The sequence below is a fragment of the Callospermophilus lateralis genome, chromosome 15 (assembly GCF_048772815.1).
Source record: "Callospermophilus lateralis isolate mCalLat2 chromosome 15, mCalLat2.hap1, whole genome shotgun sequence".
Taxonomy (NCBI): domain Eukaryota; kingdom Metazoa; phylum Chordata; class Mammalia; order Rodentia; family Sciuridae; genus Callospermophilus; species Callospermophilus lateralis.
The window spans coordinates 71,345,151-71,368,312 of NC_135319.1; the positions used below are offsets into that span (position 1 = coordinate 71,345,151).

The 23,162-nt window shown below is 39.0% G+C and overlaps 1 protein-coding gene across 1 annotated transcript in view; it reads left to right on the forward strand.

The window, feature by feature from the left end:
- Positions 1 to 23,162, forward strand: part of Sorcs3 (sortilin related VPS10 domain containing receptor 3) — a 567,524-nt gene that overhangs the window by 410,228 nt on the left and 134,134 nt on the right. Inside the window, exon 7 of the mRNA XM_076834163.1 lies at positions 13,792 to 13,910. Coding sequence (XP_076690278.1) covers positions 13,792 to 13,910 — 119 coding nt within the window. The remainder of the gene's footprint in view (positions 1 to 13,791; positions 13,911 to 23,162) is intronic.

The following is a 23,162-nucleotide window of genomic DNA, read 5'->3' on the forward strand; positions in this document are numbered from 1 at the left end:
TTTTGTTACTATAGCTCTGTAGTATACTAATGCTCTGTAGTATATTTTAAGGTCTGGTATTGTGATGCTTCCTGCTTCACTTTTCTTGCTAAGGGTTTAGCTATTCTGGGTTTCTTATTTTTCCAAATAAATTTCATGATTGCTTTTGCTATTTCTATGAAGAATGTCATTGGCATTTTAATAGGAATTGTATTAAATCTGTGTAACACTTTTGGTAATATGGCCATCTTGACAATATTAATTCTGCCTATCCAGGAGCATGGGGAATCTTTCCATCTTCTGAAGTTTTCTTCAATTTCTTTCTTTAGTATTCTGTTGTTATCACTGTAGAGGTCTTTCACCTCTTTTGTTAGATTGATTCCTATATATATTTTTTGAAGCTAATGTGAATGAGTAGTTTTCCTAATTTCTCTTTCAGTGGATTCATTGCTGATTTATAGAAATGTGTTTGATTTATGGGTCTTGATTTTATATCCTACTACTTTGCTGAATTCATGTAGGAGTTCTAGAAGCTTTCTGGTGAAATTTTTTGGATTTTCTAGATATAGAATCATGTAATCCAAGAATAGTGATAGTTTGAGTTTTTCTTTACCTATTTGTATCCCTTTAGTTTTATTCTTTTGTCTAATTGCTCTGGCTAGAGTTTCAAGGATGATGTTGAATAGAAGTGGTGAAAGAGGATAGCCTTGTCTTGTTCCAGTTTTTAGCGAGAATGCTTTCAATTTTTCTCCATTTAGAATGATGTTGGCCTTGGGTTTACCATATATAGCTTTTACAATGTTGAGTTATGTTCCTACTATCCCTAGTTTTTCTAGTCTTTTGAAATGAAGGTGTGATGTATTTTGTCAAATGTTTTTTCTGCATCTATTGAGATGATAATATGATTTTTGTTTTTAAGTTTATTAATATAATGCATTACATTTATTGATTTCTGTATGTTGAACCAACCCTGCGTCCCTGGAATGAATCCCACTTGATTGTAGTGTACTATCTTTTTAATATGTTTTTGTATAGGATTTGCTAGAATTTTATTGAAAATTTTTGCATTTAGGTTCATTAGAGATATTGGTCTGAAGTTTTCTTTCCTTGATATGTCTTTGTCTGGCTTTGGTATCAGGGTGATATTAGCCCCATAGAATGGGTTTGGAAGGGTTTCCTTCTTTTCTAATTCATGGAATACTTTGAGGAGCATTGGTGTTAATTCTTCTTTGCAAGTCTTGTGGAACTTGGCTGAGAATCCATCTGGTCCTGGGCTTTTCTTGGTTGGTAGACTTTTGATATCCTTTTTAATTTCATTACTTGAAATTGACTTGTTTAAAGCATACATGACCTCCTCATTCAGTTGGGGTAGGTCATATGACTCTAGGAATTTGTCAATGTCTTTGATATTTTCTATTTTATTAAAGCACAAATTTTCAAAATAGTTTCTAATTACCTTCTGTATTTCAGACATGTCCATTGTGATATTTCCTTCTTCATCTTGTATTTTAGTAATTTGAGTTTTCTCTCTCTTTCACTTCATTAGCATGGCCAGGGGTTTATCTATTTTATTTATTTGTTCAAAGCACCAACTTTTTGTTTTATCAATATTTTCAGTTTTTTTTTGTTTTGATTTCATTAATTTCAGCTTTGATTTTATTTATTTCCTGTTTACTGCTGTTTTGGTGTTGATTTGTTCTTCTTTTTCTAGGGTTTTGAGATGTAGTGTTAGGTCATTTATTTGTTGACTTTTCATTCTTTCAATAAATGCACTCAATACAATAAACTTTCCTCTTAGAACTGCTTTCATAGTGTCCCAGAGATTTTGATATGTAGTATCAGTGTTCTCATTTACCTCTAAGAATTTTTTTATTTCATCCTTGATTTCTTCTAGTATTCATTCATCATTCAATTGTGTATTATTTAATCTCCATTTGTTGTAGTATCTTCTATTTTTTATTTTATTGTTGATTTCTAATTTCATTCCATTGTGGTCTCATAGTATGTAGGGTACTATCTCTGGTTTTTTTTTTTTTTTTTTGTATTTACTAAGAGTTGTTTTGTGGACAAGATATGGTCTATTTTAGAGAAGGAGCCATGTGCTACTGAGAAGAAATAATATTTGCTTGTTGATGGATGAAATATTATATATATATATATATATATATATATATATATATATATATATATCTGTTAAGTCCAAATTATTGATTGTATTATCTAGTTCTATAGTTTCCTTGTTTAGTTTTTGTTGGGAAGACTTGTCCATTATGAGAGGTGTGTTAAAGCCATCCAGTATTATTGTATTCTGGTCTGTTTGATGAGAAGGGTTTGTTTAATGTACATAGATGCTCCATTGTTTGGAGCATAAATATTCATAATTGTTATGTCCTGCTTACATAAGCTTCCCTTAGGAAGTATGAAATGTCCTTATTTGTCTCTTCTGATGAGAAACCCCTGCTTGTTTCACAACCCATATGAGTGATAAGTTTTTATCCCATCCTTTCACCTTCAGCCTGTGGATGTCTTTGCCCATGAGGTGAGTCTCTTGAAGACATCATATTATTGGGTCTTGCTTTTAATCCAATCTGCCAGTCTGTCTCTTTGGATTGATGAGTTTAGGCTGTTAACATTCAAGGTTACTATTGAGTTATGATTTGTATTCTCTGTCATTTTGATTTATTTCTGGGTTTGGATTTGTCTTAGTTTCTCACTTGGTTGAATGTCCCTTTAGTGCAGATATTTCTTTTGATGGTTTTCACTTTTTTTTCATTTCATCCTCATGGAGTATTTTGTTGAAAATGCTCTGTAGTGTAGGCTTACTAGTTGTGACTTATTTTACTTTTGCTTATCATGGAATGTTTTAATTTCATCTTCAAATCTGATCATTGATTTTGCTGGATATAAAATTCTTGGTTGGCATCCATTTTCTTTCAGAGCTTGAAATATAATATTCTAGGACCTCCTAGCTTTGAGGGTCTAGGCTGAGAAATTAATTGAAATCTGAATTGGTTTCCCCCTATGTGTAATTTGATTTTTTTCCTCTCACAGCCTTTAAGATTTTATCTTTATTCTGTGTATTAGTCATTCTCATTATAATGTGTCTTGGTGTGCGTCTGCTGTAATTTTGTACATTAGGGGTCCTGTAAGCCTCTTGTATTTGATTTTCTAATCCATACTTTAGGTTGGGGAAATTTATCCCTTTGGTTTGTATCTCTGCTCCTTCATCTATTCTGATGACTCTTACACTTGGTCTTTTCATGTTATCTCATAATTCTTGGATGCTCTGTTCATGGTTTCTCACCGTCTTCTCCACAAGTTCAATTCTACTTACAATATTATATATTTTGTCCTCATTATCTGAGGTTCTGTCTTCCAAGTGGTCTAGTCTGTTGGTGGTGCTTTTTATTGGTTTTATAATTTGGTTTACTGATTCCTTTATTTCAAGGATTTCTGCTTGTTTTTTTTTTTTTATTTTTCACTATCTTTAACTCTTCATAGACATGATCTTTCACTTCCTGCATTTTTTTTCTTTGATTTAACTCCTTTTACTAACCTTTACTTCACATATCAGTGTAACTATGTACAATCTGAACTCCTTCTTGGATATTTCTTCTACTGTGTTATTGGCTTCTGTTGTTGAAGCATCTTGGTTTGTTTGGGCTGTTTTATTCCCCCCCTCCCTTTTTCATGTTGTTAGTGTGTTTTTCCATCTAAAAGTATGGATTCAAGACAGGATAAATTCTACCCTGTAGACCTATAGAGTCCCTGAAGGTTTCCAGAGCTTCACCGTTACTGGTGGGACCAATATCAACAGCATCCAGTGTACACAATATATAGCCTTAAACCTAATAGCTCCCACTAGGGCACCTACTACTTTCTCACATTAAACCAAAATGATGAGTTCAATAACTATCCATAGTACAAACAGAATATTTGTTAAAACAATTTACAATTTCAAATGGTGGATGAGAGAACAGAGGTAGTGTAGTATGCAATATTTGCGAGGGAGGAAGAGAGAGCTAGAAGTAAAAATTCACAGGAAAAGTGGAAGGGCAGCCAACAGAGATTGGCTATTGGTTGGAGAAAAGTTGGAAAGAATATCCAAGAAAGTAGACAAGAGAGGAAGAATAAGAAAAAGAGAAAAAAATAAAGACATACAACAAAAATACAAAGCACCATTCATATATCATTGTCTGACACTGATACATAGAAAACACCCTGTTCCAAATATGGTACAGAGATTAGTGAACCAAAAAATGAAATAAAATAAGTCTTACTGGAAAGTTGAACTGTCTCTGTCAGTGTTCAACAGTTTCTCAGATGTCTCTGACATCTTTCGGGATCACCAAACCCAGATCAGCCCTCGCGAACCCAGTCTCTATCCACCGATCTGGGCTTCAGATATCTAAGGCTTGGCCACGCTGCAGTCCCAAGATCTCAATGCTGCTCCTACTTGTAGAGAGACCACCTGGGATACACTCATGCAAAGGAGTAACCTCAAGATGCAGCAGCAAGACAAGGGCCACCAGCACTCTCAGCAGGAAGACCCCAGGCTCCTCCAAACCTAAAGGCACCCCCACACCAGACCTGTAGGTCCCAGCTGGAGTCCCCATACAGAGGCTCTTGTGGTGGTAAACCTGCTGACACCCAGGCCCCAGGCCCTGGCTGGTGTCCCCAAATGAGTGCAGCCATGTGCAACCAAACCTGGAGTCCCCTCTGAAGCAGTCGTCTGGGGCTGTGGTAGCAGCGGAAGTGGTGGTAGTTGTTGGCAGCAGGCAGCAGGTTAGCAGCAGAGGCGGCTGCAACTGCAGGTATGGGGGCAGCGTCATCAGGTGATCTCCAGCGATCAGCAGCAGTGTCGGCTTCAGTTGCATCCAGGACCATGGTTTCTTCGGTGGCAGCAACATCCAGAAAGAAAACCTCCAGGAGATCTCAGGCTGGCAGCAGAGGAGTCAGAGGCAGCAGCAATGGTAATAGCGGTGCAGGCAGCAGTTGATTGACAGGAGACTTCCAGTTCAGCAGCAGCGACCACAGAGGTAGCTTCAGAATTTGCATATGAGGTAACCAGGCAATGCCCAGAGAAGAGACGTCCAGGCATGGCAGTGGTGTCTGGGGCAGTGGCTTCCTGCAGCATCCTATATTTACTTTTTAACATGGCTACAGGCAAGTTTAAAAGGTCCCTTGTGACTCATCATATGTCTGTTGGACAGCGCTGCTCTAGACCCAGGAACCCTGGAGCAGCAATTCCAGCCAGCAGAGCAGCACTGACAACCCGGTCCTAATGCCTGACTCCCGCAGTCTGGAGCAAACCTGGCATGAGCTGTTCCTGTCCTTGTTTAGATACACCAATCTCCACTCTGTCCCAGTCCTGGCCCTCCTCAATGGGAGTCAGACTTCCAGATGAAGCTAAAACCATTGAATTATCCCTTGCCCTGGCAGAGTTTAAACAGGGCAAAGCCAACTAGTTTGGTTAACAACAGTATAAATCTGTTTCTGCCATGAGATTCAGTATTGAAATGGCCTTTCCCTTCATTCTCTTCTGAAAACCATCTTTCTCTGAATGTCTCTTGTGCATTCTTCTTTTTCTGACACTCATTTATTCAGTCACAGACACACACACACACACACACACACACACACAAACACAAGCACACACACACTGCATCCAAGAGGCAATTGAGTGTCAGTAGAAAGAGCAATCACTTGGTGACATGAGTTGGAGAATGAACTCTTCCTTAGAAGTTATTTGACCTTGGACACATCTCTTGGCTTTTCCACAATCCCTCATTTAGTGTTTTCTGTATTTGAAAAATACTAACAAATGTAAGAATTGTTTTTATAATATATTTTTTCATCACTTTCATAACAAAAGTCTTATTATAGAAAAAAATTTACAGCAAGGGAGATTTCAGTTCACAAACAAAAGATTCATAATTAAGAAAAACTAAAACTGACACAGGCTGCTTTGGAATACTGTGAGCTCTTCTTCACTGGAAATTCCCCAAGCGCAAGTCAGATGGATGTCTTCTAGGGATGCTGTGGTAAGTGAACCTGCATGTGGGCAAGTTTTAAAACATCTGGATATTCCTGAATTTTCTAGAATCAAAACCCCTAATACATGTGCCCCCATTCCTTGTCCCTGTGCCCTCCTCAACCCTCATTAGTCAATTGCTCTACTTTCTTGCTAAGTCAAGACGACACCTGATGCTTTTTAACAGAGTGTCCAGGAAGGTGTAAGTAAGCAAATGGGCCTGCCACATGGTGAAATGATCAGCCCTGCAAAACCGAACTCCAGGCTCCAGAAATGTAGATTATTGACTTGTAAAGGCCCTTGGATTATTGATTAGTTCAGTAATTTTCAGACGGTGTAACTCAGAATTCTAGCAGCTCAGAACTCAGAGGCCAAGATGAAGAGGGTGCCGAGCAATGGAACTGGGGACTGTTGCCTTCCCTTCAAGTACAGCATGTGCAGGAAACTCTGTGTACTAAGGGGATTAGGTCATCTTTGATAAAAATATTCCATTTTTTTTCTTTTGGAACAGATAAGAGTTTTTAAAATTGCATTTTCTTCAAAAAAAAAGTCAACATGTGTGAGAACATGCCTGAGGTGACATAGTCAGCCAGTGACAGGAACCGAACCCGAATGTGGGTTCTTGTCTAATTTGCAGCCTGATTTTCCTTCTGTATTTCAAATGCATAGTGGTTAGGCTCACAGGTTCTTGCACCAAATTTCCTGAGTTCAAATCTTGGCTCTGCTACTTCCTTGAGCTCAAGAACTTAGGCAAATTTGTTAATCATCCTGTGTCTCGGCTTCCTCGATTTCATCATTTATAACATGGGGTTGATAATGATTGTAATTTCTCATGGATTGCTTCAGGGACTAAACAAGTGGATGCCTGTAGTTCTTAGAACACTAGGGAACAGAGTGGCCCCTCAAAACTGTCACTGTTGTCATCTTTGTCACCATCTGCATTATCATATGGTCATCACAGTCAGGAGCAGATAATACGTTTGGCAGGTGGAATGGAAGGAGTCCTGAATGGAATTTCAGGACTCCTAAGATATTCGAGTGTACAATTTCTGAATGTCCCTAACTTTGCCAGACTGTCTTTGTGCTGTAAGAAGATGGAGAATATGGGGATTTTCCTCTGAGATATTAGAAGTGTCACCAACACTTTGAATCCATAAGGGGAAGGAGTGAAAACTGCCTTTTTCTTTCCTTTTATTTGTGCTTGTTGATTTTGTTTATTTTTAGGATCCACTACAATTTAAGTGCTGCATTAGGCATCGGCAGCACTGTCATCTTTTTTTGCCCTGTGTCTGCAGCTAGGTCGCCTCACTCCCCATTCGAGAAACAGAGAACATAAAATGAATTCTAAGGCTAAGTAATTCAAGAAGGGGCTTAGGGAGGCTAAGGAACTTTTCAGAGTTCCTTTGTGTCTTTTGCTTTTACCTATTCGCATTTGGAAGTTAATGTTGTTATTTAAAATAAACAGCTCCTGGGTATTTCTCTAAGAACAGTCCCGAAGAGCTGAATTTGCTTTTTGTTCACAGTTTTAATTCTCTTTTTCAATTTCTGACGATGTGCATATTACCCAGAGGGATGGCAGTTGAGCGAATCATGGAAAATTCTTTCCTCTGAGGTGGCAAAAAGCATGATGTCTAGGAGGTTTGAATATTTAGTGATCTCAGAGGTAAAACATGTTTGCAAGTCACCATATAATTCAACATAACGAAAATGTCTACGCTTTTAATGTAATTCAATTCAGGTTAACTAGCATTTACTGGGGCTTGATATAACCAGCTTTTGAGGAGAGAAAATGATGGTTAAGATTTTATTTCTGCTAGCAAGTAGATAATCCTTTTGGAAAGGTTTGGTGAGGCCCAAACGGGACTTTATGGTGAAATTTGTTGATACAGGTGAAAATATTACCTTGTGGAATGATTAGGATTAGAAGCTGAAGAATTAGAAGCTGCTTCCCTGAGTCCTTCAAAACTCTTGGCAGGAGTGAAACCCCTTTAGAAGAAATGAAGGCGAAGGGCATTCAACTGTCTGGGTCTCTCTGTCCCCATTCCCAGATGCTTTGAGTGTGCTGTACCCAGCATGGATCTCAAGGAAATTCATTTGTGAGTGTGCTGCCTGTCATGGGCCCAAAATCTTCTGAGAAAAGAATTCATTTTATGTTCTCTGTTTCCTAGAATGGCAGGGAGTGTCGGACACCTGCAGCCTCTCTAGGCCCCTTGATCTAATACAAAAGAAGTGAATCGGTATATTTGAGGCAGCCTTGCTCACCCTACCAGAGCCTTGGTCTGTCATCTCTAGGGCAAGAAGGCATGGAGGCTGGCCCCAAGGGGGACATACTACTGCCTTCCCCAAATATCCTGCTACTGTAGAGCTGCTTTGGAAACAAGGCTTGCTATTTCCAAAGTGACCAAGCAGATCCATTCATTCCTGTTGTAGGGACAAAGCTTTTCACTCCCAGTTTTTGTAAGTGGAGTAGTTACCACACCAGCTCCTAGAAATATATGAGGAAGACTTTTTACAATTAGAAATATGTGAGTCAAAAGGATTAACCATTTAGGAAATCACCTCATCTAAATGAGGTCTTCTACAGTTTGGTCTACCTAGTTTTTTGAGGATGTTTCAGAAGATTGAATGGAAAATAAAAGTTCAAAAATAATAATTACTCAAAGTCAGTCCTTTAATATATAATTATGTAGTATGTTCCGTGAGTTCTGCCTCATAAAGATTCATATTTAGTTTTCACTGTCTAGTTCAAGAATTTCCTTCTCAGCTAGGTGCGATTGTGCAAGCTTGCAATCCAAGAATTTGGGATCGAGGCAGGAGGATTGCAAGTTTGAGGCTGGCCTCAGCAATTTAGCAAGATCCTGTCTTAAAATAAATAGATAGATAGATAGATAGATAGATAGATAGATAGATAGATAGATAAAAAGGGCTGGGGATGTAGCTCAGTGGTAAAGCATGTCTTGTTCAATCCCTGGTACCATTAAGGAAAAAAAAAAAAGTTTTAATTATTTTCTCACCAGGCAATTAACCATCCAGGTTAAATTCTCAAGGGCTGCCTCTTCCCTGAAGAATTCTTGATTTTTCCAGCTCAAACCATTGTGTTTTTTTTTTCTTTTCTGAATACCCATAGCACTTAAGGAAAGTAAGCAGTGATATAAACTCAGAATATGACTTTATGATAGGACCTGTAATAGCATAAACTTTTGATTCCTAATAACAAAACTATTTAACTTAATATAAAGGGATGCTAAGAGTTAAGTCTCTTTTCCTTCTGTATTTATAAGTTAAAAAAGCTAACATTTATTGATTTTTTAAATGTATTCAACAATTCGCTAAGCATTTTTCATGCATAAATTTATTTAATCCTGACAACAGCTCTCAGAGGCACATACTAAATTGTCTACACCTCACAGATGAAAAGCTGTGCTGCTACTCAGCCAACGGCAGTCAACACAAAGTCAGGCCAGGATTTGAACTCAGCACATTCCAGCTTCAGAGGTTTTTCTCTCAAGTACAATACACTCAAGATATCTAGGCCACTTCTATTTGATCTGGTATTATTTTATCAGTATCATTAAAACCAAACCAAAAGGCCATACTTGGTAGAAATCTGTTTGGGGATTTCAAGATAATTATGTAATAAATATCTGTCTGGGGCTTCATGGTGGAATCCTTACAAATGTATCCAGCCTCATTTGGAGATAAGGTCTAGAGCTCAGATTTGAGATCTTTTATGAAATGTGGAGCTTGAGCCAAGTGCTGTCCCCTGCTAACCCTTGACTCCCACATCCCCCATCACCCTCAGCCACTTTAACTTGCTAGAAAAGTCTGCCTGGTAACTGACTCTGCCTCCACTCTGGGTTCTCATCAGGCAGTGGGCACCATAGTACTTATTATCATATCTCTGTGTTTTGAAAAATAAAAACATTGAGACTTTGAATATTTGAGTCCAGCTAAAGACTGCATGGCCCCTGAATTTTAAGTAGATTTCAGAAACCATTTTAGTGCTGCTTTCCTGTTAAATTGGACTTTTCATTCCATGCTGGGCATTGGCAAACTGAGAGAATGCCAAGAAATAGGATGAGTTGGGCACAAGATCCCACTTGCCATGAGCCAAGGTTTAGGTAGGATTTGATTTTGTTTGGGGTGGTCTTGAATACCCCTCATTCTTTTTTCAAAGTGTGCAAATGAGAGACACAATAGGAAATAGCCATGTGGAGAATGAGCCCGTGTGTGGGGAATAAGCAGGTTTCCCCTTGTGTCCTTGTGTGCACCTTTGATTACCAGTTTAAGAAGCTTTCTGAGACACTGACAACAAGGACACAGGTTGTCATGTCAACATCTGTGGTTTCTTTACACGTATTTACTGCAGTGTTTTGTTGTGCTTTGGTGCTTTATTCTAGGAGCAAATTAGCAGGGCTGTGCAGGTCCAAGAATATCCCTGGTGGGCAGGCAGTGTGCTCCAAAGCAGAGCCTGGGCTCCCTGCCTTCTCTCTCCTCTCAGCCAGGGTGGAAAGCCAGGCCACTCTTGGCTTTGTCTGTGCACAAAAACAAAGAAAGAGACACCTGTCTGCCATACTTAGAGAATGTTGGGCACGCTGTTCTTGCTGCAAGGTTGGAGAATGCTTAAGAAGGTCTTCTCTTCCCTGGAGAGGTAGACTGGGATCAAATTACAGAGAGGTTGGAAATAAGTGGATCCCTGAGTCTCATTTGGACTATAGACTCGTTTGTTTGGCCTTATGGTGTTGTCTTGCACCATACTGAAAATGCAAATTAGCTGTCAATTTCCTACAATTTTTTTTTTATTTACTGCCTCTAATTTTAACATACTTTGTACATTTCTAAACATCTAAAAGATTAGATGTTGCAAATAAGGATTTAAGTTTGTACATAGGAGTGTTGAATACACTACACATGTGTAATGAGTGTTATATATGAAAGTGTCTTATAAGGAAGATCATTCTAGCCTAGAATCTTCTTCCATTTCCTTCACGCCTATGTTACATGTGATTCAGGAACATGTGTCACTCAGATATGATATTACAATATCACTTCCAAAAGTCCTTTTCAGAAGATTGCCTTTCCATGAATTTTAACACAAAATATACAAAATGTGTTAGTTTACTAACTCTACTTTTGTCCTACATGGGCAACCACTTTAATATCTACAGAATAGATATTATAAAATTAGGACTCCTCTGTCCAGTATATATACAATATGTGTGTTACAGCAAAGTTACATGAAATGCATGTAGCATAAAGGGTAATGAGTAAACTGAAATTTTCTAACACACTGTCTTTTGGATTGAACTCGAGGCACTCGACCACTGAGCCACATCCCCAGCCTTATTTTGTATTTTATGTAGAAACGGGGTCTTACTGAATTGCTTAGTGCCCCACTTTTGCTGAGACTGGCTTTGAACTCTCAATCCTTCTGCCTCAGCTTCTGGAGCAAGCAGGAATTATAGGCGTACACCACCAGGCCTGGCCAACTTTTTGAAATCAGTAAATTTTGCATTAAAAACAGAGATACTTATCTTCACTTGTAAAACTCAGAAGGTTTTATACCTGTGTGTCAATGATGAACTGGAGCTGTCCCTTAATGAGCAAGTATTTATCCTTTGATGGTGATCCTTTCTGTGCCTTAGTGTTCCTCAGGCTAAACCATGAACCAGCCACCATGGTTTAGCTTACTGTGGCTCATCTCTTACACATAATTTACTTGGCACCTTGGGCATTTGCATTTATTAGAGTAGTTATCAAAGGCCTTCTATTTTCATAGAAAGATATCTAGGTCTTGTCCTGTGGTTCTCAGAACTTTTGGTGATTTTGGCAATGGGAAACATTAACTGAGGCTTAGGTTTTAAAGGTGACTTTAGCTGGTCCTCCCTGGCCCTTCTGGCTTCCAAACACACATATACATGAACCCTTGTCATGAGGGCACTAGGCAACACAGGTGAGAAGAATGTGTTCTCAGCAAGAGGCACAGATAATAAACTGAAGGGGAGACAATCTGGAAATGCTTCAGAGGCCTGACTGCCCAGGCTTCAGAACTCATTGGATTATAGGGAATGTGGAAGAAAGAAAAGTTAAGGGGCTAAGGCTACTGGCAGATGGTAGGTCTGCTGATGGAGAGAATGAAACCAATGTTCGTTAGACATATTTGGATTGTGACTACCAAAGCAAATAGACTTTGCTCAAATAAGAACCCTCAAGAAGCAGGAATGCATAGCACATTATGATAGCATTTCCCACCAAAATGTTTATTTGTTAAATTAGTATCTCGTTTATAAATTAATATGTGTAATAGCTAGCAACGTAAATAGAAGTAAGCCCCTTACTAGATACCAGGCTTTCTTAGAATAGAAAAATCTGTCTCATTAATTAATATATTCCTAGTATGTCAGTGATGCCTAGTACACAGTATGTGCACAAGAAATGATTATTCATTTAATTAATTAATTATAGTTAAACAGGAATAATTTAAACTACCCTTATTTTAACTCAATCACTGCGATTTTTTTCTTATTCAAGCCTTTGCTCTTTGTCTCTGCTGCCTACCAGTCCCTGAATTGTAGCCTCTGACACCTACACACTCAAATACCTACATCCAAGGAACCGGTTGCATTAGATAGATGCATACAATAATGCATGTGCATTTTTATCTTTAGATGATAAAGATTTCATTTCAATCTTCAAATGATCTCTACGTTTCATTTGGACCATCTGTTTCTAAATTCCAGGAAATGAGCAATAATCACTTTTAAAGCAAATTTACACAGTGTTTTTTCACGGAGAATCATCTGTAGTGTTTCTTAGGGAGCAAATAACCCAATGGATTGTCTTTCGGGGCAACCCTTTTGTCATAACAGAACACCTTTGAGGTCAAGGGTTTCCTATTCAGCTACCATTGCCACTATGAGGGGATTGAAAGTGATCAGCTGTGAGATCTATAGAAGATTTTATGGGTAATTACATAAGATTTAAGGATTTTACATAAGAAACAAGTGATTGCATTCTTTCTATAGAAATAATAAATGTGTGCACAAGGTGAAAATCCAAGTCCTCACTCTAGTTCTGTTTCCTTAGGTCCATTCTTTTCCCCAAAGTAATCATAGTTAATTTTTATAGGTACCATTTAAAACTTTTTCTATGTATTTATAGCACAGAAGTATATATCTATGAAGACAAGAGTTTTTTTAAAACCATAAGTGGGATCATGCTAAATATAATGCTAAATAGTTTCTCAAAAGATTGCAGACAGGTGCATCTTGGAGAAGTGCATGTGGGTGCATGTGTATCATCCTAATCTTTCAATTTCCCCCCGGCACTCTGTCTTATGTATGCAATTTAGTTTATTTAAATGTTTTTTAATTCATAGACATTTAGCCTGTTTTCAATTTTTCACTGCTCTGAATAATGCCACAATGAACATCTTTGCCCTTCCTCTCTGTGAAAATATATGAGTATTTCCGTAGGAAAAAAAATCCCTTGAATTAGAATTGCTGGCATAAAATATGGACATGTAAAATTCTAATAGGTACTTCAAATTCATTCTGCCAAAAACCATACCAAATTATTCTTTTGCCAGTAGACTATGTGATTAACTCTTTCCCCACTCTAGGTATTGACATTTTTAAAAAATAATTTCAAATTTTATGCACTCACGGTTATTTTAACTTACATCATGGATTCCCATGAAGTAGAGCTTGGAGTGCTGATGGGAGGTCAGCTCACCACTTCTCACTGTGTCTAAGCATTGCTCTGTCCTCCTGTTTCAGATGCTCACTACCTCACCTGCAGGATCCAGGAATGTGCAGAGACAACTCGGAGTGGTCCCTTTGCCCGCTCCATTGACATCAGCTCTCTGGTTGTCCAGGACGAATATATCTTCATTCAGGTGAGTACAGATAGTGCAGCCACATAGGAAGAGACTGTGTGCGAGAAGCTGGCTGCTGGCTGGGAAATGAGGTTGTGAGGATGTGGAGTTAGGCCATTATCCCTCCTTCACGGAGGGGCCCAAGCCCCCTTGAAATATTCCAGGCCTCTGATGCAAGACAAGGATATTACATGGCCCAAGGTATTTAAGGGGCCCACTAAAACCCTTGGTTGGATTGACATTTCATGCTAACAGAATTTTCTTGAAATGATTAGGTCTTGGGCTGGGGTTTGAGGTTATTTAAAGTCAAATGTCCAATGGGTTTTGACTTTAAGTAATTTATCAGTGTTGCATTCTATTTCTGTCCAAAGTGACTTGTCAAACTTGGGAATGAAAATCCACAGTACATTTAGCCTCTCTAGGATTTTCTTTCTGGAAAAATCAAGAACTCACTCAATTTCCCCCTCTCTTCCCACTATTCACTACCCCTGCAAACATCCAAGTCCCAGATCCCATAGAGAAAACCAGGTGGAACTCACAATATCAGACATGCAAAGGAATCTTTGTTTTGTGCTTTGAGTTTTACTATGTACTGAAGGAAGTACGAAGTAGAACAAAAATGAGGGAGAATTACACGTGGTGCTCCGCCTGATGACTGACACTGTGCATGTGACAGATCAAACCTGGGCTTTGATGACAACCTTGCGTTTCTCCATCATTCTCCTCTCAGTTGTTCTGTAAACTATTTCCCACAGGAAACCTGAACTTTGGCAGCTCCCTGTGTTTGCTCAGACCTAAGCGTCTGAATGACCTTCTTTTTCTGTCTCCTGACCTGAAAGTGCAGCCCACACTTTCTCCCCTTAGACTTTCTAAGAACTTCCCAGCTGGGTGTGACCTCCCTCCTGCCCACTCTTGCAGTGCTGTGGTCTCCACCCTTCCTCTAGCACACATGCCATTTGGAGTCATTGCTTCCTAAATCGGAATGTATTTGTTTCCTTTTTTCCAAATTGCTTTTTACACTGAGAGCAGGGAGTATTTTACACGACATTTTATGTTTCGCTCTTGGCCCTACCAAGATGTCTTTGCAAATCAGGGTACTCATTGCTCATCAAACACTTGTCATGTAGATAGATTTTTGGTGCAGCAGTTACTCCATCCTACAAATTAGTTGCATGGATTTTTTTTTTTTTAAGGTCTAGTAAAATACACAAAAAGTATCCAACCACTCAGAAACCAGTTTGAAGGAAGGAATGAAAGCAGAAGTGTGTGTGATTTCAAGGAAAAAAAAAAAAATCCCTGTGTCTCAGCTTGATTTAAAACCAGAATCTCAGGATCATTTCTCTAAATCCTGGCAGATCATTGTCGCTCTCATTATCTTAATCACAGTTGTTTATTGAACACATACACTGAAAAATACACAATGCTATTCACTGCTCCCCAGACTTCTACCTCTGGCCTGTTTCCCTTTGCACCCGGGATTCTCTGCCTGGGCAGTCTCATGGTTTGGATGACCTTCAACTCAGTGAGCTGTGTCCTCATGCACTGTAGACATCAATATCTAATAGTCACCTCAATATCCAAATCTGTATCTTCCACAGGAATGCAAAACCAACTTGACCCCCTGATAATGATCTTCTACTAGGTCACTCAAAGTAGAAACTCGCGAATATGTTGTAAAATTGAGTGAACCCACTGCCTCTTAAATAACCCAGTTATTTCTCAGGTGTTGCTTTTCATTCCATTCCCACTGTTATGGTCCCCATGTGTTATCGTTTAGATATGAGGTGTCCCCCCAAAACTCATGTGTGAGACAATGCAAGAATGCTCAGAGGTGAAATGATTATGTTATGAGAGCTATAACCTCATCAGTGGATTAATCCACTGATATGGATTAACTAGGTGATAACTCTAGGCAGGAAGGGTGGGGCTAGAGGAAGTATATCTGTGCCTTTAGGGTCTATATTTCATCCCTGGTGAGCAGGAGCTCTCTGCTTCCTGATTGCCATATTCTGAGCTGCTTTCCTTGGTCGCATACTTCCACCGTGATGTCCTGCCTCATCTCAGACCCAGAGACGTGGCCTTGGCCAACCCAGGACTAAACCTCTGAAACTGTGAACCAAAATAACCTTTTCCTCGGGTCTATTGGTTATGGCAATGCAAAGCTGACTAAAATACCACATAAGGCTATTTTCTTATTCTCTTTAGACAAGTTTTTTTTAATAGAAGCGCAGGAATAATTTATGAATTTACCAATTTGATTGCCCCTTCCTCAATGCTAAAGCTGTATATAATGATGAACATGGCAGAATTATTTCTGGGAAACATGAGTTAAAATTTTAAATCTCCAATATTTGTTTTCCTTGTGTTGTGTGAAGTTTTCAATAACTTTACGGGCAGATAACTAATATTTTAAAAAATAATTCCCCTGAAATATTTTTATTTCATTTATTATATACTGGAAGCAAGTAGAGGTGTTATTTTTTCAATCAGCATCATTTTCATTTTGTTTAAAAGGGATATGGGGTTCCTTACCTGGTATCTGCGAAGCCTCTGTTCTTTGAGCCGTGGCTAGGTTAGTGAACGTGAGAAAGTTCTTGGGGCTGGGGATGTGGCTCAAGTGGTAGCCTGGCATGCATGCGGCCCGGGTTCGATCCTCAGTACCACATACATAACAAAGATGTTGTGTCCGCCGATAACTAAAAAATAAATATTAAAATCCTCTCTCTCTCCCTCTCTCTCTCTCTCTCTTTTAAAAAAAAAAAAGAAAGTTCTTGCCTTAGTAAAATTAAGTCTAGTGGGGATCAGGGGGAAAAAAAATACACACACACACACACACACAGAGATATGAAAAGCTGTGAAGTGTAATGCTAATCGGGGCATGTTGGGCAGAGCCTGATGACCAGCAGCTCTTGAGCCTGTGGCTTGCCACACTCAGCTGTGTGACCTTGAGCTGCACTTCACTTATCTATAAAAAGAAGATACTTGCAGCACCTCCTTCATAGATTGCTGGGAGGATTTCTTTTGTCACTTACATTCGAGTGTCCAGCACTCCAAAGATTCCATCATATGAACATTTGCTCTCTATCTCTCCTTTACTATTATCTATTTATCTACCCACAGAATATATCCGGTGATGACAAGTGTTGTTGTGGATAAAAATAAATCAGGTAGTACAAATGTTGGGGCCACAAAAGGTCTTGCCATTTTATTAGGATGACTAAGGAGGCCTTGTCAATTGGGGAACCAGGATTGGGGTAGCAGAAGACAGCACAGTCAGCAGGGAGCCAAGTGTGTTGGGCCGGAGCTCCCTTGAACCCTCATGGACATGTGGATTGAGCAGTTAGAGATGAGGGGCTGCATTCAGGAGCAAGGGTGGTCGGGAGGTCGTGGCTGACTGTATAAACTGGCAGGTTGTCAGCATGTGGAAGTCATCAAGGGACTTTAGTATAGATGATAGAAAAGAGAAATAATACCAGCACCGGGCCCCAGGGGCATCCTGTATATAGGGTTTGGGGAGATGAGTAGGAGCCAGCAAATGAGACCCTAACTGAGCATTGAGAGATAAGGTTAGAAAGGTGATGAGGTGCTGGATCCCACAGGCCCCTGAAGCCTGTCTGAAGGACTTCAGGTTTTACTATCAATAAAATAGGAAAGCAAGGATTAATTATGCCCAAAATAGTGCAAAAACAAAACAAAACTCTAGGTTTTATTAATAACCAAATAAACACAAATTAAATACTATTATTTGCAACGATCAAATACCCAAGATTGGCATTGAGTGAAACAATAGCAGAGGGTTGCAGATAAATAGGCACAAATAAGACTAGTTAGCCACTGGAGTTGAATCAGCCCTTCCCTCCTCACAGGTGAGTTTGGCATTTGCGTTGGTAGCTAGGACACCTGTACCTTGGTTCTGACCGTGTGTGTTTAGTGTTCAATTACAAAACTTTTTCTTTAACTATTATTATACAGTCTGTTCTCTTTGCTTTTCCTGTGTTCCTTTGGTGATGTCGAATATCTGCGTGTTTGTTCTAACTGCTTCACTTTAAGAGCCAAACTGTATAACATACTGAATCTTCTATTTTTGTACATCTATTGATTTCCTCCTGTGAGCAATTAGACAATTAGTGTGTTTCCTTCCCTCTGTTTAATTCTTCCACCACCCAGTTTTGACTGACTGTATTATTTCCTGGTGTTTGCCTTACTATCTTAAAATATAATTCTTTTAGACCTAAATATTTTATGAAGCATTGCTGAAGAAAGGTGAAAAAACATCATGAACCTTTGTGACCTCTGCCCTGCTCCCTTTCCCAGCCCGTCTCCGTCAGCTAAGACATTAAGAGCACGTGCAATCTGCTCTGCCCCTTAGCCTTGCATTTATCTTGTATTTTGATCTTAGTTTTACAGATGCGTGTGGGCAACTGTCCCCACCATTTAGCTCTTGGTTGTCTGAAGTTTGTTTGTCCTTTAGTAATGTCTTCAGGGCCAGCTAACCCTTGAATTTGGGGAAGGTATTTAGCCCTCTATGCCTGCATATAATTTCTCAGGGGCTAAAATTGACGTGCTATTTTTTACTGTGAAAACGTGGCTCCATTAACTTCCTGAAAGTTTCAGTGTCAGGCCAGCCTGAGATTGTCTTCTTTAGATGTCTTGTTCTGTCTTTTCTTTTTGAGGGGGTGTTCGTGTGTGGGGGGAGGTGTTGTTATTTTCGTTACTGTTGATAACAAAAAGTCCTTTCCCCTGGACATTTGAATGCCAGTTTCTTATTAGTGTGTACCTTGTGCTTGGCATCCTGTGTTATTACTTCTGCTAGGAACATGAGTCTGTCATTCAGTAGATTGTTTCTCCTTCATTTTTAATTTCTCAAAATTTCCTGTGACATCTCTTGAAACATGTTTTATTTCAGTTTTATTGTGTTGGTGCTCTTCATTCAGAACCCAGAATGTATAAGAGACAAGAAAGACAAAAAGAGAGACATTATTTCATTCCATCCCCAATTTGAGAAAACTGACCGAAACGAGATAAAAACAGTCTTACCCTGTCCTTGAATGAGTGTTCGGCCATGTTCAGGCTGCTTGCTTTTGACTTCTTTTTCTGTTTTAACTTCCTTCCTGACATTTGCCAGCTTTTATTTTATCTTGTATCCCTGCCTGTTGTCTCAATATATCTTCCCTGGGTTCATGTATTTCTGTTTTAAACTCTTAGAGGCAGTCCCCCGATACAGGTGATTTTTAACTGTAGCAATGTGGTAACAGTTTTCATTTGCTCTGCAGAATTGCATTTTGTTCTATGTCTGCTATTGTTTTTTTTTTCATGCTCCTTCTCTTTTTTTAAATTTTTTTCCAAATTTGTTTTTGAGGCTTCTACAATTTATTTATTTATTTGTTTTTGTTCTCTTTAGATATACATGAAAGTAGACTGTATTTTGACATATTAGGCATACATGGAGTATAACTTATTCTAATTAGGATCCCATTCTTACGGATGTACATGATGTGGAGTTACACTGGTCGTGTATTCATAGATGAACTTAGGAAAGTTAGGTGCAGCTCATTCTACTGTCTTTACTATGTCCATCCCCTCACCCTTTCCTTTATTCCCCTTTATCTAATTCAATGAACTTCTATTCTTCCCTCCCCCTCCCTTTATTGTGTGTTAGCATCTGCATATCAGAGAGGACATTTGGTGTTTGGGATTGGCTTATTTCACTTAGCATGAAGGTCTCTAATTACATTCATTTACCAGCAAATGTCTTAATTTCATTCTTCTTTATGGCTGAGTAATGTTCCATTGTGTACATATATCACATTTTCTTTATCCATTCGTCAGTGGAAGGGCTCCTAGGTTGGTTCCAAAGCTTGGCTACTGACCATGACTAATTTTTTAATGATCTGATCTCTGCCTTCATATACTGTTTGAGGAGGTCTTTTTGGTGATAGATCATGGCTCTGTCTCTGCTTATCAATGTCCCTCCTTGGTTCTCAGTGCGGTTCCCTGTGACACTGGTGTATTTTTCTGAGTGAGTTCTTCTCGTAAGTTGGAACCACTTGGAATGTGATTAATATGACTTCTTTTCCACAAATACTGTATTTCTGGGTTAAATATTCATTAAGTATAGAGATTGTTTTTCTCCTTCTTGTTTTCCTTATTGCTATGGAGTGACTTATAAGTGAAAAAAGAGGAAGCACTGCCTTACTTAACTTTTATATAGTTATATATTTTTATCATGCATGTTCTGAAATATTGCAATAGTTTGCTAACTGATTTCACGCCGATCCCCTGCCCAATCACACTGCTGCCTCCAAGGTCATTTAGTTAAAATACAAATCAATGATCCTATCTTGAGTGATGGCTCATCCTCTATAGGATGAAATCTAACTCCTTAGCATTGCTTACAGGAACCTCTGCAGTCCAGATCCTGCCAAATCCATCAGCCTCCTGTGGATTCCTAACCCATTGCCGCTTCCCACCTCCCTTCCTTGTTTCAATTTATTCTTCAATAAACCTAGGCTTCTTTAGTCTCCTTGCACATACCATGCCGTTTCTTGCCTCCGAGGCCTTTCTTATGTTTCTTTCTGCTTGGGGTGTCCCTTTATCATTTGAGTTTAGGCTGCACCCCTAGCCAGTCTTCTCTGACATCCTCCGTGGGGACTGGATCAAGTTCCAGCACTGACTGACGACTTATCCATTTGTATGAGGTCTCCCCAGCCAGGTCTGTAAAATCTAAGAGGAACAGGACTATGTCTTATTTATCATTGTTTCCCCTGCACTTAGTGTAATGACTGGTACTCAATAAATGTTTGTTGAGCTGAACTGAACTGAGAAGATAAGACACCACCCTTATTTTCAGGGAGTGTAGCTAGTTATCTTTTTCAAGCAAGGAAATCTTGTTTCTGCAGCTAACAATATAAGACAACTTAGGGTAATTGGCAATTGCTCACTGCATAAGAAATGCCCGTGTGTAGAATGTCTCTGTGTTTTTCTATATCTGCCAACCAGGAATTACCCAGTGTATTATTCAGTGCCCTTTTTATATTCATTCATTTAAATATATTAAAATACATTCATCCCAGTGGGGCACACAGACGACTAAACAATTATAATGCAGCGTGATGAGAGCTGTATTAGTGGAAGCATGTGTCGCCCTTGGCTGCAGGAAGAAGAGCTCTTCACCCTGCCCTAGGAGGAGGGTCAGCGCGGGAGTCCTAAGAGGTGGCAGTGAGGACAATGGAAACAGGGAAAGAAGGGTGTTCTGCACAGAGGGGACGGCACGGGTGAGGTGAAGGCAGCAAGAGGGCGCCGGGACCTCTCTACCCAAGGAAATCTCTAGTGGTGGGAGGGCATGCAGTGGCATAAGCTAGGATTTTTTCCTGGAGAGGTAAACACTTTCATTAAGTCTGGATAATTTTGTGTTCCTCTCTTTAGGATTGTGAGAAGCTCAGAACTAATTTTGGGGTCAATTTTAGCAGCTCTCTGCTTTAAGCTTCCCGGCGTGGGTATTCTTTCTACCTCTTTCTCCTTTACCATTGGTCCACAGTAACCTCTCAGCTAGTTTTTTTTTTTTTCTCTTCATTATTGCTCCTTTTTTTGTATGTGTCTACTTAAAACATATTTGGGAGCCATCCCAAAACACTTCCTGAAACATTTGTGTTTTTTTTTTTCTTTTGGGAAAATATGAGTTTTGAAATTTGAAATGATGATCGGGATAGGATTCATGGAGAAGGTAAGATTTGTATTTTGGTGATCAGTTTCTGCCTCTACAGAGAGGAAAGGGCAACATTCCTCATTCTGTTCATTGAAACAAAGATGCTTCAGAAGTTTTGGTCAAAGCCGAAAACTCACAAACCAGCAGAGCACCTTCTCCTCCAGAGTTTAAACCCATATACATCTGACCTCAGGGCATCAGGGTGGGTAGCAATCCACTGACCCTGACTTTCAGTCTACCAAAGAAAATCATGGGAGAAGCTACAGAGGGCACTAAATCTTGAGACCAGTGTCTCCAGGGAGTGTCTGGAAGGCAGAGCTGGACCCTGGGGACTAAGTATTCCCCTGGAGGGTGCCTTCTGTTCCTCAGTTCAGTTTTGAAAGGGGAGCCTTGTAGATGGGGGTTGTCTTCTTTTGTGCCTATGATTGGAGCAGAGTACTATTCAGTCATTAAAAAATAATGGAATTCATCATTTGCACTAACATGGATGTAGCTGGAGATCGTTATGTTAAGTGAAATTAGCCAGGCACAGAAAAGCAAGTACTACATGATCTCACTCATAAGTAGAACCTAAAAAAATGATCTTTATGAGAATGTGTGACTATGTCACCGACAATCCCACTACTACCTAAAATTGTAATGCACCCATAAAATCTTTTTTAGAAATGAGAAAGACGTCAGCCAGGACTGGTAAATATAGTACAATAAATACATCTGACCAAAATATATAAATATATTTGATGACTCTTTTCAAAATATATAAATAATTTTAAAAAATATTATTGAACTAAAAATAAAATGGACAAAAGATTTGAAGACTAAATAAATATATAATAGAACGTTGATCTCATAGACAATGGTGACCAGAGGCTGGAGAGAACAGGGAAGAGGAAACTGTGGAGAAATGGATTGGCGGGAACTAAGTTATAGGTAGATAGGAATAAGAAGTTCTTGTTGCTCTTGCACTGTAAGGTGACTGTAAGTAACAATAATGTAGTATATGTTCCAAAATGTGGAGGGAAGACTTTGAATATTCTACCATAGAGAAATGACAAATGCTTGAGGAGGCAGATATGTTTACTCTGATTTAACAGCCTACTATACATGCAAACACACACACACACACACACACACACACACACACACACACATACATGTATATATAGTGAAACATCACTTGCTATACCATAAATATGTGTAATTTTTATATTTTTATGTATAACTTTTAAAACATTTACTTAGTTGTAGATGAACTTAATTTTTATGTTTTTATGTATAACTTTTAAAACATTTACTTAGCTGTAGATGAACACACAGTATCTTTATTTATTTTTATGTGGTGCTGACAATTGAACCCAGTGCCTCACACATGTGAGGCAAACACTTTACCACTGAGTTACAGCCCCAGCATATATAATTTTTTTTAAATTAGTAAGTTTTGAAGAAAATGGATGAGGATGCCCAGGAGGGTGGGTCTGCCATCTTTTTAGGACTTCCTTTAACAGAGCAACTCTGGTTTTATTTGCTCTGTCTATTGAGTTTCTTAATACTCTTTCATTTGACAAGAG